This window comes from Salminus brasiliensis, chromosome 4, assembly GCF_030463535.1.
Source record: "Salminus brasiliensis chromosome 4, fSalBra1.hap2, whole genome shotgun sequence".
NCBI classification, from domain to species: domain Eukaryota; kingdom Metazoa; phylum Chordata; class Actinopteri; order Characiformes; family Bryconidae; genus Salminus; species Salminus brasiliensis.
In genome coordinates, this window is record NC_132881.1 from 6,024,436 (window position 1) to 6,042,352 (window position 17,917).

Genomic DNA, 17,917 nt, shown 5'->3' on the forward strand with positions numbered 1-17,917 from the left:
GAAGGGGGACTAGAGGATGATCACCACAAGCTGTGCAGCAACAGATGAGCTCCTGTCTCTGACTTAGGCGTGTCTAACATAGTGGACAGTGAGTGGACACTAGCAGCACTGCTGTGTTAAAGACTCTTGTACCAGCAGTGCAACACACACACGCCACCACCATGTCTGTCAGTGTCACTGCAGTGCTGAGAATGACCCACCACCCAAATGATACCTGCCCTGTGGTGGTCAGTCCTGTGGTGCCCTGAGCTTTGAAGAACAGGATGAAGGGAGGATGCTAACAGAGTCTGCAGAGAAACAGATGGATACAGTCTGTAATTATAGAACTACAGAGTGCTCCTCTATGGTGAGAGGAGCTGATGTAATGGGCCGAGTTCATTCCAGAGCAGTGGTCAGAGTAGTGTGATATGACTGTGTGTGTGAGTACTTACCTATAACAAAGGTGTATGTACTGTCTTCAGTGGAGACAAGGTTGAAAGCTTCCGCTCTGCGTTTAGCTCCGCTGACCAGGTCCACCAACTATAATGGGGGTAGAAGTGCAATACCGTCCAGTTACACCAACTATGGGATACAGATCAGACAATGACAACCTGCTGAAATTCTACAGGGCAGATACGTCTAAAGAAGCAGGTGGAGCAACACCAACAGCTACACATGGCTTCAGTCTTAGAAAGAAAAACATCAAAAAATAATTCATAGTATCTGAGATGTTTTTGGACCACAGACCAACTTCATCTGCACCTCCAGCATCAACCAGCAGGTCCATCTGCACCTCCAGCAGGTCCGACAGCACCCCCAGCATCGGATACCAGGTCCGTTAGCACCCCCAGCATAGGCCAACAGGTCCGTCAGCTCCACCAGAATCGGCCAGCAGGTCTGTATGCACCCCCCCGGCATCGGCCAGCAGGTCCGTCTGCACCCCCTGGCATCGGATACCAGGTCCGTCAGCATCCCCAGCATAGGCCAACAGGTCTGTCAGCTCCACCAGAATCGGCCAGCAGGTCCGTCAGCACCCCCAGCATAGGCCAACAGGTCTGTCAGCTCCACCAGAATCGGCCAGCAGGTCCGTCTGCACCCCCCGGCATCGGCCAGCAGGTCCGTCAGCACCTCCGGCATCGGCCAGCAGGTCCGTCAGCACCACCGGCATCGGCCACCGGGTCCGTGTGCAGCTCCAGCATCGGCCACCGGGTCCGACTGCAGCTCCAGCATCGGCCACCAGGTCCGTCTGCACCACCAGCATCAACCACCAGGTCCGTCTGCACCTCCAGCATCGGCCACCAGGTCCGTCAGCACCACCAGCATCGGCCACCAGGTCCGTCAGCACCACCAGCATCAGCCACACTAAGGTTTTGTAGAACAAATGTTACTTCAGGAGCTTGTGAGAGAGACCACAGCGTTACTGTCGTAAAAAGAGCAGCTGATCAGTGAGAAACAGAAAAGCTCCAACCTGAGCTTCAGACACTGGCCCTCAGTTCAGTGAGGAGCTCCAGTCTCACAGCTGAAGCTCATCCTCTCTGATTGGATGTGTGGAAGCAGCGTGTGAAGCACTCCTCAGCAGAAAGACCACCTCACAAACAACGGGCTCTAAAACAGGTCAGTAAGGTGGCTTTTCTACAACTTCTTGGAAGTTACTTTAAGCTGAGAACAGCTCTACTGAAATCTGCCAGGGTCACATCATAAGAGCATGGTTTGGACCTTAACTCACCTGAATCTGCTGCTTCTCTGTTTCTGGAGCTGTTGTGCTCAAAGATGAAGCTCAGATCTCCTCTGGATCTCTTTACCTTCACTAAGTAGAATCAGGTGGAAGTCTCCTGCCTTTGGACGAAACCTCAGTGGAGTTCAGAGCATTGGTTCGATGCCCATGCTGTGCTTACAGCTGAACTTCAGAACAGCAGTAGAACATCTACACATACACATACAAATCAGTACCTGCCCAAAATTGTTCAATGATGAAGTTAAAAAGCCATTAAATATCTACCTGAATTTGATGAAGGCTGTAGTTTGATGGTTAACTGGTCTGCTATGGTCCATTATGACCACCTTGTTGACCTGAGCCCAGTTTCCCAGTGTTAGGATCCTCTGGAACGGTGGAGAGAGTGTCCAGTGTGAAAGATGTTTGAGCTAAGGTGCTTTTGGGAAACCCAGCCCTTTTGCTGGTTGCTGGTTTTGGATGGTTGAAGCTGGTCTGTGATGGTCAAGGTGGTTGAAAAGCTCAGAAATATACCCTACGATGATAAGCTGGCTGGTTAAGCAGATCTTGGGTCATGCTCGCTGGCTGACCAGTATGAGCTGGCCAGGCTGACTTATTTATTTATGTATGTATGTATGTATTCATTCTTTCAGCAGGCAGCTTGGCTCTTCTGGTTGACCAGCTTGGTCAGGTTGGTCAGGGTCAAGCACAAAGTCGAAGCCATTCAGGCAGGTTTGGTGTAAAGTGTTTTTGTATTAGTAGAGAAACCTGCATGCTGGTTTACAGTGGTGGTGAGAATGGGACCAGGGCTCAGAACTTATATGGCTTATTTTTATTTTTAATCACAGTCAATCAAACTGGACATATTAAAAAATCGACTGTAAATCTGTGTCAGTTGTCTCATGCACTCATTTTCAGTGGAGTAGCTTTTGGAAGGTATTAGCTCCTGAAACCTCAGGCTAATTCAACCCTTTACTTGGACGGTCCGCTGTAGATGCTCATCTGACCTTCAACTAACATTCAGTTGCAGGTCTCTGAAGTGCCACTGACCTCTAAGTTGAATGTCTAATATCGAATGAATATAACCCTACACCTAACCCCAACCTGAACCTTACCCTATTGCGTTTGGGTATAAAGTTACATTTGCTAGACAGGTGGAGTTCAGAAGAATGAATCTATGAGGCGTTTTTAAGGGACCATCCGTGTAAAGTGATGCCCAGTATTTCTTTATATATAGAGTTTGAATATCAATTACTGCCTAATATTTATCTTTATCAAAGGTCTTCAGACTTCTGGTCTCCATCATACCCACTGTGAACATTTTCGATGTGGCAGGTTTCTCTAGACTTGAATGAGACAGAAGGACGTAGTATCTTTAATATTTAGCAATGCAGAAAACGCAGGAGTGTGTGGCTGAGGCAGTGCTGATTTGTTGATTGTGAGCTTTTCTGACTGGTACAGATTCAGGTTTGAGTGTGTGTGAGTGTGTATGAGGTTGAGGTTTTGGGGTCCGGCTGCGTGAACCGTCAGAAAGACCTGTAAGAACATAAGCCGTGAGCATCAGTTTTAGACTGGTGTGGCCTAATCTAAGGGTTTGGCGCCCCCTGTTGGGCTGTGTACAGTTTACTCATCATTTAGTTGTTCAGATGTAGTGAAAATCAGTAAAGCTCTCAGCTTGAGAATCAGGAAACTGTTGGAGGCTCTTACCGGTTCACAATCAGCAATCAACCAACCAACCATTCGTCTCACAGAAAAGCCCACACAACTGTCTACTGGAAGAAAGCGAGTATTTAATCGGGATGTGTACAAGAAAGCCAGTTTTAAAGACAGAAAGGAAAAGAGCGACACATTTGATGCACAATATAAGGTGTCAATGCAATGGTTCAGTATACAGAGTCTACAGGGACCTGTAGTAATAGTGCAGAGGGCAGTTCCCTTTCAGACGGCTGAACGGCCTCGCTGGGGCCCAACCCCAATAGACTGGACAGATGAACTGTGAACATGCAACACAGTTCTGCTCATCTTAACCATACCCCCACTGTTGCATCTTGGCAGTGACATTCAACACCAAAAACCAGCTTATCTGATGCAGTATGCTGTCAAGCTACATTTGTACAAAGCTGTCACGCAGAACAGTGGCTGGTCTAAGTGAGTTAAAACCAGGGACAGAACAGCTGCTCGCTGTCGTGCAAAAATCCTCGTCTCTACAAAATGGCACAGAAGTATTCCCGCAAAAGGCTGAAACCTTGTATAGCCTTCGTTTTGGGGGCGTTTCTATTGGTCCGTTCGTCTTTGAAATAGATGCAGTGTAATGAACAGCAGCCAGATTCGGATCGTGTCAAAGTAAAAACAATTGGGACACAAGATTTTTGCAAGACGGCGAGATATACAACTTTTTTTTTTCATTTTTAAGTTAATTAAAATGAGATTTCTGCAGCTTTTTTTTTTAACTTAAACTATCATTTAAATACATCTTTTTCTTACTGGTTTAAAAACAAAACAAGGAAAAGGAAAAACAGCACTGGAATAAGGACGTAAGATTCTGAAGTGTAAGACTATGTACCAAGAATATGTAAATATAGGCCGCAGACGTACACTGCATATAAAGTAAGGCATTTGTCACACAGTCACGTCCTCATTAATTGGCAATTGAGGAAAATAAATGAAAGGAGAGAAGAATTTTGGATGGAAACAGAAAGGGGAGCTCGTTTACACCTTGCATTGCACCTGCGATTTACAGTCTTTAAAATTGGAAATGATTTTTAGAATTCTGTAATAATATCAGACCAGGTGGACGTGTGCCCAGCAATTTTAAAACCATGAGAATTACATGCAGTTTACAATATCACAATACTGTATTAAGAACAAACACGGCACGTATAAGTTTATACGTGTAGGCACGTGCAAGGTCACCGGACTGGGATTAAGCCTAGTTCTGGACTCCATGATATCGTGTAGTTCAGTACTTGTCTTAAACTTTGCCCAGACACTCTTAAAAATAAGTGCTTCAAATGGTTCTTAGACCGATGCCATGACACCACCACGTTTGATACACTTCATGTAAGGGTTCTTGTCTTGGTTCTTTTATGGCATCGCTCAAAGAACCATTGGAAGCGCTTCCTTTCCCACACATCTGAAGCCAGTCACCGCCTCTTTTCGAATTAGGTGGTCAGTGTGCTCGGCCCACGGCTCCGATACAGCAGCTAGCAGACGCCTGTGCTGACCAACGTCACACTAGAAGTGCCATCAACCCACCCCTGAGAGAGCGAGGCAGGCCAACTGTGCACTCTCTGACACTGGCTGCTGATGGCAAGCAGGAGCATCCTCGGATCATAGTGGCAGCGCCTTAGTCCACTGGAGCACTCTGAGCCATAAATCGTGAAGGGGCTTCAGAAAGTACTAGAGCACACAGTCACAGCATAGTGGCAGCTTCTGTAGCCAGACCTACTCTACGTATCTACATATCAATTTTACATGAAGATCACAGTAGATCTTAAAAATGCTGCCCCATGTCTAACTGAAGCTGCATGGGCTCCACAAGCAGATCAGAGCCACCAGAAAATAGTCCCTAATCCGCCCTGGGTATGACTACACCAAGTGAAATCCGAACAGGCTTCGTTGATGCAAGGTGTAAACGGTCTCTTTGCTTTCCTCAAATGACTGCTTACCACACACATATGAACTTGCATGCATTTTTTTCACCAGACAGCACCACGGCCATCGCTGTACACGTATATACATTTATCGATTAGAGAAAGCTTCGGAAACGTTTGTCGGTATAAAATGTGCGTGAGCGAGAATAAAAAGATCTCTACACTAGACAAAGCCACACCGACGAGACTCACCCTTTGGTTCGTGAAGGAAATAAAAAGAAAATAATAAGAAGAAGCATCGTGTACAACACATAAATAGGACGATGTCGTCTAGTGTGAATGTGCAAATCGGTTGGACGTTCTACTGCCAATCTTGCCCGGCTGGATCAAGTATTGCGCGAGGGAGGGGGGAGCCGAGGAGCTCGGGTCAGGCTAATCGAAACGTGATGCTCTGCAGCTTCTGAAGCTTGTGGACGCTTCCCCTCGCTTGAGGGGTGCCCTGTGGCAGCTGTCCACAGTGCTAAGCTCCTAAATACACTGCAGTTGTACAGTCAGGACTTTCGCTCTTAAGCCTGAATGACGGGCATAGGAGAGAGAGAGCCTGCTGAGGAACACTATCGCTGGTGTACGCTTCATAGAGGAAAGCCTCGGATCCCCTGTAGGAACATTTACACTATAGCAGAGCAGTATTTTCTGTAGAACTGGGCGCTCTCTGAACGAGTCCTCGCCCACAATAAATAACAAACTTAAAAAAAGCAGGTAGCGATGAGTACAGCTACATCCTAGCAGAGAACAAGGCACACGCATACACACGATATTAACGCAGTGGATTAAACGTTAAACCATGATGATAAAACGATCTAGAAACACTGTTATGGACATATACAGTTCTCCAGGGATTTGGGGTGGGATGGGGTGGGGGAGTTCCAGTGGAATCCGGTGTTTTTGTGGTGTGCAAATGTACGAGGTGTGATTTGAACCTGTCTTCCCTTTCGGAGCTCACGGTTGTCTAGATGTGGATGATGATGATGATGGAGAAAAATGAGTATCAGCATCTGTCTGCTGATTTGTTTTGTTTTTTTAAACAGGTTGATTTTTGAATCCTGAGTTGCGGAAGTGTCATCCCAGATGGTGTTGAGTGTTTGTAATTTCTGATATTCCGTCCATTTTTAATTTGGTTTTCTCCCTCAGCCCACCTAATCGAATTTACCCTCGGGGGGGGGGAAGGGAACAAAAAAAATAAAACAAGCACGCATAATGGTACTGTAACTACAATAGCTTATTAAAATAATTGTATAACAAATGTAGCAAATTTCATGCTACATTTGTTTTTAGGATCAAATTAAGGTTTTCTTAATTACAGCTTTTAACTTAAAAATTGGTTTAAGATATACAGAAGTTTTGAGCTACTATAGAACTAATATCCGCTCCAAGTGAGGAGAATAAATAAGTGTGTGAATCGCACACACACAAATACACACACAAAAAAAAAAGCCTCAGCACGTCGAGTTGCAAAGCCACAGGACTAAAAAGATGAACATATAAAAATGTCAACTGAAAACAATGTGCTGATTGGGCAACAAACTATTCTAACAGATCTGATCAAAGAAGGGCCGAACGAGAGACGGTGTGAGGGTATGAATGCTACCACATCCTTCTCTCATTGTCAAAGCTGTGAGAGACTGACCTTGGGGATTTTTTTTTTTTTTTTTGGATACACCCCCCCACCCCTCCTGCTCTGTCCTGATTTCCTCTGCCGGTCTGTCTTTCAGATTAAGGTGGGTGGCCGCAGACGAGGAAGAATCCGAGGGACTCCCCTGCGAATTAAATCCCGTTATGAGTGTGTCCTGCTGTGGGCAGCAGGTCTGAGGGATGAATGGTGTTCAGATTTGTGGCTCCTGTGTCAGCCGCCCACCTCCGGGCGCGCAGTTTGACCGCACCAACTATGCTTGTGTCCTGAGTGCAGCGGTAGGAGGAGGAGGAGGAGGCTCAAGGGGAGGTGGATGCGGAGGCGTGGAACTTGACGAAGGCGATGGCCGCCAGCTCCTTGCAGAACTCCTCCAGAACGATCACTCCCTCCAGCAGCGTCACGTGGTCGATACTGAAGGAGAGAAGAGAAGAGAGGGGTCATTCAGCAAGTGAAGCAGCTTATATAATTGTGATACTTTGAAATCATGTCACTCAGCGCTGCCTTCATTATCAATGTAATGTCCTATGTCTAATGCGCTACCACTATGGCCCGGGGGGGGTCGAGAGTTACAATCTCGAGCCATGCCGCTTTGCCATCAGTGGCCGGAGTCAGAGAGAGCACAATGTGACCCTATTCTCTCTCTCTCCCCCCCTAGTCACTCTTAGGTGATGTTGGCTGGCACAGGCGTCTGTTAGCTGGTGCAGTGGATTCACCTGGCTTTGAAGGTATCGGAGGAGACGTGTTAAGTCCTTACCCTTCTAGTGTCGGGAGCATTGCTCAGAATAGGGCGAGCTACGAATGGACGGGTTCATGGGCAGCGCCAAAACAAACACATCCATATTTTTTGACAGCATTCATTGGACTGACCAACAAACAGACAATGGATAAGTCTAAGGGCACCAGTTTCTATCAACAGTGAAGTCACATGGACTCTTAGAAAGAATCCCCTTCTCCAGAAACGACACCTTTAAGCTCGACTACAGTCCGCAGCTGACCACATGGACAAAGAAAAACCTCCCAGTGGTCAGATGAGACAAAGTTGGAGACACAATGAGCAGAGGCATGTTCGGAGGAGTACAGGTGAGTTAATCAACTCTAAGAACACTGTACCAACTGTTAAGCGTGGTGGTGGTAGCTCCACACTCTGGGGCTGTTTTGATGTTTGACTCTCAGCACACACATTAAAGGTGGTTGTGAATTGGATAAAGCAGGCTCATACCAAGCTTTTGGAATGGCCATCCCAAAGTCCAGACCTCAATCTAATCGAAATGGGTGAACTGTGCTTAAAAATGGCCCCAAGCCAAAAAAACCCCCAACAAATGTAACCTAGAATTGGCAGAGAGGTCAAACATTCAAGCGGAATTCTGACCGAAGCTTGTTGATGGCAAATGCTGGCACAAACAGCATATTTTGTCAGTGCCAAAACAACCCTAAGCCTGACATCCACTGCTCATGTTTGTATATTTTAGTACCTCAAGACCTCTGGCTCCAGCCCGAGCAGCCTCTTCCTCACCAGCAGCAGTTTCGGGGTGAAATCAGGAATGCGGTGGATCCTCAACATCAAGTCTCCAACCACCTGATAAATCAGGAAACAGATGTACTGGCAGGTAAGGAAAAGTAAAGTCTACATATCTATGCATGACCATGTCCTGAAATCTACAACAGCAAACTGAAATCATGTGGCGAGGGAAGTACCCTTACCCTGACTATGACGGAGAAGAGAGATCTGCAGCCAGGTGCCAGGTTGATGTAGGGGTCCAGCAGATACTCGTGCAAGTGTGGGTGTGGTAGCAGCGACAGCTTTGACAGCACTGATGTCACCTGCAGGTTGACATCATATGGCTGTAGGGAAAAGAGAGAAAGCAGATATCGGGGCCAGCTTTAGCAGTTGCGGCATACGAGTCAAACACGGATCATTCCATGTCTGCTTTCAAACTGGACCACAGTGCAACAAAGCTGGACGGTATGCAGCTGTTCAGAGTTTCAGTCTGAAACTAAATGTTTAAATAGGGTCCATCTATGCTTTATATGTGTAGCCTTGAGAGATTTTCAAGAAGTATAGAAGCAGACATCAGCCATCAAACATGGCTTGGCTGACTGACTGGATCTGAGATCAGCGAGGAACTATCCTTGTAGTCCAGGCGACTGTACCGGGACTGCATGTACCTGAATTATTACTGAGAAATATAAATATAAATGCTGTACAAGAAAGGAAATGGCATTTATACATATTCCATGTTAAAAAGAACACAGGTCAGCCATGCTATGAGGTCACTGGAGTAAAGAGGGTTTACAGCCTTGCTCAAGGGCCAAATAGTAGCAGCTTAGCAGACTCGTATCCAACCCACAACACTTGTGACAGGTCTGTTACGTACAAACGCACAAACTTACCTGGTCGAGGATACGGCCCATTCTGTCGAACAGTACTTTGAGAAAATGGCCCTCGAAGAAAGGGCTGTCCAGGTTACACTTCTCAATGGGCTTAGGGCTGCTTCGCCAATCCCACCTTTGGCAGATGCCACAGTAATCCCGAAACTGCGCACACAAACGCACACAACTTGTAATTATGGTAAAATATAGCTTGGTTTTGAAGCTAGTGTTTGCGATTTTACAGGTGCATGGTATTGTTCTAGCTATAACACAGTGCATTACTGTACCACTCACCTGTCGGTGTGCATCTCTCAGATAAGTGTCGTAGCCGGTGCCTTCGACCTGGTACGACGATTTAGCCTCATCCGGAACCAAGCACAAGAAACTGAAGAGCAGAAAGCAAAGAAGGCATGAGTTCTATCCAACAGTTAGGACAGCTCACAGTTTGCTCTGACATATTTGAGCAAAAACTGCACACAAACCTGTTGACAATCTTGTGAACCTCTGTTTTCCCATCAGGCTTGGTGTGTTCTGTGCTCTGTGGGGGAGAGCAGCTGAGCCAGTCTGGGCTAGAGAGCCTGGTGTCTGGAGACAGGTCTGAGAACAGCGGGTCCTCCTCTAAATCGCTGGTAAGACAGAGCAGCACAGAAGCAAAGAATTAAGATCATACAGTGTGTCCATGGATATTATTTTTGTTTATGAAAGTTTAGTCAGTGTTAGGACCCCTTAAAATGCACAAACTGATTAAAATGACACTCTCCTATAGTGGAATACCCAACCTGTACTCCTGTTGTGTTTTTATTCCATATATTGTCACACAAAAACCTTTTATGTCCATTTAGTTACATTTTATAATTGATATTTCATAATATGGAATTTTATTATTAATGTACCAATAGAAATGCTCCAAAATAAGTTTTTTTATTCATCTATAAAGTAACTTTTGGAGATACGAGGTTTATACATGGTCAGTCAGGGATAGGAACATAGCAAAGGTGTGTGTGTGTATATTAAATATATAAATATATATAAATATATAAAATTATATATCCAAGAGAGCGCAATTGGCCTATGTGTTTGTGTGTATAGCCCCTACTAAGCATGTCTTATCTGCTACATAGTAAATTCGAGTAATGTGTGTGCAATAATTACAGCACATTATGACAACATTTATGCTGCAGTTCACTTTTATTTGCATCTTTAGGATGGTCCACCGCACATACGGAGGACTGTGAGCAACGGTGTCCCTTACACGGCATCATGCGGCTGACCATTCTCCATGTGCTCTCGTTCCTCGCGCTCCTCCTGTGCCTTGTTCTCGGTATAGTTCCGCTCCTCCAGGCTGCGCAGCACCAGGTTCTGCAGCACGTGCTGGCATGGCTTCTGCAGCAACTGCTCGAACAGCCGCAGGGTCATGATGCTGATCTGCAGAGAGACAAGGAAAGGCGTTAGTCCAAAACTGAGGGTGGGTAGATGCCACTCTCTCCCTCCACAGCGGTGCCACTGGGAGCAAGCACCGAATCCAGCTCATGGATTCACGGGGCCTGGAGAGAGAGAGAGAGCGAGAGAGCGAGCACGACCGGCCTTACGGTCTCTGCATCAAGTGTGTGGAAGTTCACTGAAACACTACTTTACTAGAGTGAGAGAGAGCGCGCCATCTTACCAAATGTACTGGGTTCCTGGCTGCCGATGGCTAGCAGCATGAGCCAACGACCCTTTGGTCATGGTCATAGTGATGGTACCTAATTTCGCTGGACCACTCTGGGCCTGACGGATCATCCTTACAGCCGGACATTAAGCCGGGTGAGTCACTGCATCAAGTGTGTGGAACTAGAGAGAGCGCAACCTACCCATTTGTGCTTTCTCTGGGCCCTTTCTGCCGATGGCTAGCAGAATGAGCTGGATTCGAACCAGCGATTCTCCAGTCATAATGACCGCCCCTTATTCCACAGTCATTATTACATCCTCACAGACTGACACTGAGCCTGGTGTGTCACTGCAGTGTGTGGAACTACACTAAAGAAATGAAGCCTGTACTACAGTCTGAACACACCTGGCAGTCCCTCTGGCACAAATGGAAACTAACCTCGTCGGAGAGGTGGTCGCAATGCTCTATAAGCCGGTGTCTCAGGGGGACCTGGGTAATGCTGGTGGGCGTTTCAGGACCCACTTCTTCTCCCAACAAGAAGTAGACGGTCTCCTGCAGGAGGGCCTCCGACGTAACCTGCCTGATGATCCTGTTCAGCAGCGCAGTAGAAGTCAGGATGCCCACCTCCGACCTACAGAGAGGGTGGGGGGGGCACAAGGACACAGAACAGATTAGAAATTAAAGTACATGCTGAATCAGATGCACAAGCAATTAGACTGTGGAATTAATACTGCAGAGTCAAAAGGAAGCATGAGGCTTACGTTTGCATCAGCTGCGGCTCCATCACAGCCACAAAGAAGCGCTCCCTCACTGCTCGAGCTAAAGCCGCAGCCGCCGCCTGCAGGGCAACAAAACAGGACGCTTGGAAACAACCACTCTACTAAAATCTCTCTAAACTGCCCTTATTTTGCACTTTACTGCACAACTTACCTTCTGGGCCTCCTTGATCAGCTGATCACAATAGTCCAGCCAAGACAGGAAGGAAATGAGCGCTCGCTTCCCGGTAAAAATTGCAGCGTCTTCCTTTAGGTTATACACATCCAGCCTGCAAAAAGCAAACAATGCTGTCTGAGCATGTCCACTCTTGTTCATGTTCAAAAAATGAGGGTGAACCTGCTTTTAAAGAGTGAAGAAAGTAAACTACAGTAGTTTTATCTTCATCGCAAATGTAGCAATTAGGCTAAAAAGGGGCTACTATGACAAATCCTGTTGGTTTGAGCCCAAACTGATCAAAGTACAAAGCGCCATCAATATCTTCAATATCCAATCTGACTAATTGTTATTTTTAAGGTGATGCATTATATCCCCTTTTCCACAAGAAAACAGTTTCCTGAGGTCTTAATAAAATGTCTGTGACATGCTTTGGTCAAAACGCCTCAAAGATCTATCACCACAGGACGTTTTTCACAGTCTACACAGCCCTGGTTTGGCAAAGTGTTTCTCTAAATGATAAAGATCCACTAATCCCCCACCCCTCCCCTTCCAAGCAACAACCCACCCATGTTCAAAACTTCTCTCAGCTACACGAAATCTTAAGCATGATCTGACCCTGTTTGCACAAGCTAGCTAACAATTACTTCACCTTGAGTTCATCTCTCACAACATATTCTCACTTTTTCTGCAGAATCGGTTGTGAGGTTTCCAGCTACTCAAATCAGGACTGATAGTAGGGCTGGGCGATATGGTAAAAATACATCACGATACATGTAATCACAGACTAAACACAGCAATAGCGACACTGTACTGAATACAGTGATTTCTAATCAACATCTGCTGCACTTTGTCTTATTAAACCAGTCTAATTACACTGTTAGTAAAGAAACCTGCAGCAGACCAGTGTTTATTAAGCACTAATAGTCTCCTCCATACTGTTTTCACAAAAACAACATTTTTTCCCGATGTGTAAAATATCGCCATATTGCCAAGCTCTAACTGATGATGCACTCATGCTACAGTAGGTTTTCCTTTTCTGGACCTGAAATACAATTTTGAAGATGACCTAATAAATAAATAAATAAATAAATAAATAAATGCAGTCTGTGACCGAACAACTTTTGACCCGTGTCTGCCTTTTGAAACTGGTCTTTGCAAAAGTGAGTGGGTGGCGCTACTGAGAAAAGGGGCTGTATAATTCTAATTAGACGGCTCGGGACGTAGGAAGCGGATACAAAAACACTAAATCTGAACACCGAACTCACCCCCAGTTGACCGACTCCACGGTTTCGATGTCCAGAGGATCCATAGACTGTGGCAGAGCCTTGTAGAAGGCAGCGAGGCGGTCTGTAAGCAGCTGACAGATCTCTGTGCTCTCCGTTAGACTCTTAGCCGCTGCAGCCTCGGGTAAACTGACCAGCAGCATCAGGCCTTCACACGCCTTGACCACAATTCGGCCGTCCTGAGAGAAAGAGAAGGACATGACTCATCTGACTCAACCGCAAACATAAGATGAACAAGACTAGCAAGCAAATCAAGACCATATTAATAAATAGCCCTGTCCATCATTTGTGCTGTACGGTCTTCTTTTCATGTTTTCTAATGTTATTAGTTCTGACTGGCCCTTAACAATTAATGTAGGGGTGGGACGAATAGTTACTGACTTGCTTAAGGGATTGAAAACAGCAATATCATCAAAATTTACCTGTATGAACATTTCTATTTTCATATAATAAATAAATAAATAATAAATAAATATAATTACAGAAAATTCTATGCTTATTGATATCCTGATCCAACAGTGAAGCCTAAAAGCTAACATACTGAATCTACCGTTACAGCCTTCAACACCACAAAGCCTTCAACACCAAACCCAAAACTGGCACCTGAACGTTTATCAAAACGCATGTTATAAATGAGCTACAACATGCACATCAGACGGAGCGTAAGGGGGCGACTCACTGGGCTTTTGGTGAGGTTGAGCAGGGAGCTGACCAGGTTGTAGTTGCTGCTGTTGTTGTTGTTGGATGGACTGCTGGCCCCCTCCGTAGGACTACTGGCATTAGACACAGACCCGCCCTGGCACAAGTCGGGAACCTGCTGTTGTCCTGTGTCAGGAGAGGACAGGTCCTCTGCTGCTGGTTCTTTACCGTCTGCCCGTTTGCCCTTATTCTGTGAACAAAGGCAGGGCGAAAAGATGCTCAACATGCAGCGACAGTCTATCAAACAAATGAGCTATATTATCAGAATCATTTTATTGGACCATGCAGTTATTTGGATGAGGAATGTCTTGGTAGAATAATTGCATACATAAATAAGCTACAGCAACAATACAGATCCACTGACACAGCCATGAAGGGAATCTCAAGGTGTGTACAATTATAAGATCACCCTGCCTGGAGGCATTTTGTTGAATAAATTAACTGTTTCATTAATTTGAGATTACCACTTAGAAATTAAACAGTCACACAAAATACTAGCATGCATAGAACAATGCACAGAATAAACAACCAGGTAGACAAACACCCATTCAGATGCCTACCTCCAGAAAGAAGTTAACCAGGTAGGGGTCCTGTTTGAGTTTGGCACAGACTATGCACAGAAACTGTATCTCTTCATTCTCTGTAGGAGCAGCCAGCACCTCCCCGCACAGGCGGATCAGTTTCTGAGCACACAGTATGAGAACACTTAGCTTTATTACAACAACAGGATGCCCCCAATAAGTTTAGAACAGTTGTCTTAACAGTTACATGCAGCCACACAAAAACAGTTAATGTAAAAATATTTAAATCGAAATAAGCCCAAAAAGTAATTTTGGGAGTATGTAGATAGCGAAGGTATACTGAGGGCACCGTTTACAGTACAGCATGCACATCTTACCTGTACAGGTCTGTGCACGTTGATGTGAGGCAAAAGAGGCTGACGAATACGGCCCAGCAGTTTGGTGTAGAAGCTCAGAACCTGCTGCTTCATACCCGGAGGGCACTAAAGGAACATAAACGTGGTAAAGAGTCGGTTAAGACTACGGAAAAACAGAATTCATTTCAACACACATATATAGCTGCTCGAACTGCAAAATAACAAAAAAAATATTCAGACATGGAAATCTATAAGCAGTGGAAAAGGTAAGGTGGCAAATTCAGAAATCAGCCCCTTGCATCAGTTGTCCAGCAAAAATAAAAACTTTAATTGTCCATTCTAATACTACAATAAAAGTAAAGTAATTCAACAATCCAAATAAGAATATTAAGAATAAGACCAGTCTAAATACACAGCCCACCATTTGTACATTACACTGGCACACAGCGCTTGGACCCCAATGACTGTCACGTGTGTTGTAATCTGAAGACACTCAGATACTCAGCCCTCATAGCCGAGTCAGTTCACGTGAATTCCAAGTGACAAAATGCACTGAAAGTATAAGAGAGAATGTGGCTCACATCAGCCTTGCCCAGAGTGTAAAGGGTCTCCAGGATCTTGTGATGGAGCAGATACTCCATGCAGGGCCCTGTCTCGCCCGACTCCCGCTCTCCTTCCTCCTGGATCAGGATGTCCAGCATCTGCTCCAGGTGGGAAGGGATGTTGGTGTCGGTCACTGGGGCTTTATCATCTATGAAGGGAGAACAGTTTTTAACAACGACTTCTGAACTTGAGGTTTCTTCTTTCTACTGTAAAGCTCCAAAAATAAGACTTTGCATGACAGTGACAATACTGAAACTATAATCATCATAATTATTCATATACTGACAAAGTTCACTGGTTCCACTGCCAAAGGGGCCTTAGAGTGCCCTAGCCCTACCAAGCCCGACACTTGACAATCCACCGCACATAAACATCAGATGGTACAGATGGCAGATTATTAATTAAATGGAGAAAGGCTATCTGATCAGAGGTGTTTCATTTGCATTATTTGCAAAAATATTTTTGCATCACTATTTAGATTTCCATTACATTACAAACTAGGAGATCATTGCCTTGGGTTGTTTCATTGCATAAAAGGAAAGTGCTTGAAATGGATACTATTCTATTGATCAGTGTCTTATCAATAGAACAGATATATCAATATAGAAGATCTTGTGTGTCCATGGGCTTCACAGGACCATGACCAGTCCTCCACACGGACCTGACCTGAGGCCGTTTCTCCCTTTGTGTGTTTTTGAGCAGGTATCTTCTCTCGACAGTCCACCGCCAGCCTTACCTGAGGTCTCTATGTAGTAATGGGTGATAGCCTTCCAGTGGTACACGAAGTCTTCCTGCAAGGGCAGCGACGGAGCAAGCTGTGAAGAAAGATGATCTTTCATGAACATCAATCATTCTATATTAAGATCAGCTACAGAAAGGCTGTGGCTGGATTAACCCTCCCACTACAGACATCTCTACAGACATCTGACCAACTCCAGCTGTTGCACAACATTATAGAAACATGAGAAATAAGCATGTAACCCCCCACGACTCAGATCAGGGAGACCCTTAAGAGTGAAAAGTTAATAAGCAGAGCTCGGTTCCTCGGTCGGTTCCTCGGTCGGTTCCTCAGTCGGTTCCTCGGTCAGAGCAGCCAGACGGTGTTTACAATCCGGAGAGGAGCGACGCTGCTGCTAACCAGGACATATTAAGCTGTTTTACTGATTACTGAGGCCACACTACCATCACTGACTGCTATTATATGTCATAAGCAGATCATATCATAATTCTGAACCAGTCTGAAGGAGCTGGCTTATCGACACGACCTGAAACTAGTCGTGGAAATTGCGCAAGACATTGTTAGCTATGCTATTTTACGTTAGCTGGCTAGCACATTCGCGAAGATCTCTAGCTATCTAATGCGGGACAATAACATTAGCTCTATTCACTAAATATCACTATTTTATTAGTAGCAGTAGTATTAATAATAATACAACTATTATAATCATATTGAAAGTATCATTAAAAGTATCAAACATGTTGATAATCGTTGGTGTGAGATATAGCTATAGATAGCTAGGATATATGGTGAATGTGCTGAGGTGGTTCTCAGACGATAGACGCAGCACCAGCTACGATAGCTAGCTAGCTAGCGAGTTAGCTAAATAACTCATACGGCATTGCTGGCGTTATTATTAACATTATTATTATTAATTAATTATTAGTAACGTCATTATTAAACCATTATCTAATGACTACCAAAAACAAGTGGTTTTATATAGCTTAAAGAGATGCGAGATGCTGTTTTGAGGTTAGCACAAATGAGCTAGCTAGCTAGCTAGTTAGCACATAGCTAGCGCTAGCTGGGGACTCGCTAAAAACAAGCCGGGCTGTTTTCGACTTTCTAAACGATCCAGAATAACACATAAGATAGTCCGCCATCTATTTACAGTGGTCAGCTAGCTGTTTAGCCATCCCCACTGTCCAAATAACAGTCAGCTGGTTTCCCAGCCAGCTAATCAGCTCACTCGGCCCTCCGTCCCTCCGTCCCAGCCAGCAAACAAGCCCCAGCAGCCGGACACACGGTAAACACACTGCACCCCAGCACGAATCTGAGAGCTCACCGCCTCGACCGCGTGCTGAAGGATGGAGGTGAACTTGGAGAACATCTTGTTCTTGGACTGCAGGAGCTTTTCGCGAGAAGATCTAGAGAAATCCTCTATCTTCTTCCTGTTTCTGCCGCCGCGATCCAGATTGCACGGTTCATAAAGCGACCTTTAAAGAGGAAAGTGTAGATCTCGCTGGGTCAGATCTGAAACACCTGGCGATTCGCACGGCACGTCCAGCTGTGAAACATCCACCTGGGTCGTTGGGTTTATCCACCTTTACCGCTACCAGCTGAAGGCCACCGTGGCATTTCCATGGCCAAGGAACAAGCAGTGCTCCAGGGCACCAGCAGGGGGAGACGCCGGGCTGAGCTGCAGCCAACCAGCGGTGGTTGTTTACAAAGACTGCGAACATAAACATGGCAATAATATAATAATTATAATAAGTAATAATTATAAGTAAATTATATAATATTATAATAAGTA

The 17,917-nt window shown here is 45.3% G+C and overlaps 1 protein-coding gene across 1 annotated transcript; it reads right to left on the bottom strand.

Moving 5' to 3' along the window:
- Window positions 1–3,460: 3,460 nt before the first annotated feature.
- fhip2a (FHF complex subunit HOOK interacting protein 2) lies at window positions 3,461–17,765 on the bottom strand. Its single transcript, XM_072677395.1, has 17 exons — window positions 17,450–17,765; window positions 16,123–16,201; window positions 15,365–15,534; window positions 14,805–14,909; window positions 14,467–14,589; window positions 13,887–14,096; window positions 13,190–13,386; window positions 11,922–12,036; window positions 11,753–11,829; window positions 11,430–11,622; window positions 10,596–10,768; window positions 9,826–9,969; window positions 9,638–9,728; window positions 9,365–9,508; window positions 8,675–8,815; window positions 8,446–8,549; window positions 3,461–7,384 (listed from the first exon to the last, which is right to left on the bottom strand). Exons 1-17 carry the CDS (start codon window positions 17,492–17,494, stop codon window positions 7,273–7,275), a joined length of 2,223 nt encoding a protein of 740 aa, XP_072533496.1. The 5' UTR covers window positions 17,495–17,765; the 3' UTR covers window positions 3,461–7,272.
- Window positions 17,766–17,917: the final 152 nt, after the last annotated feature.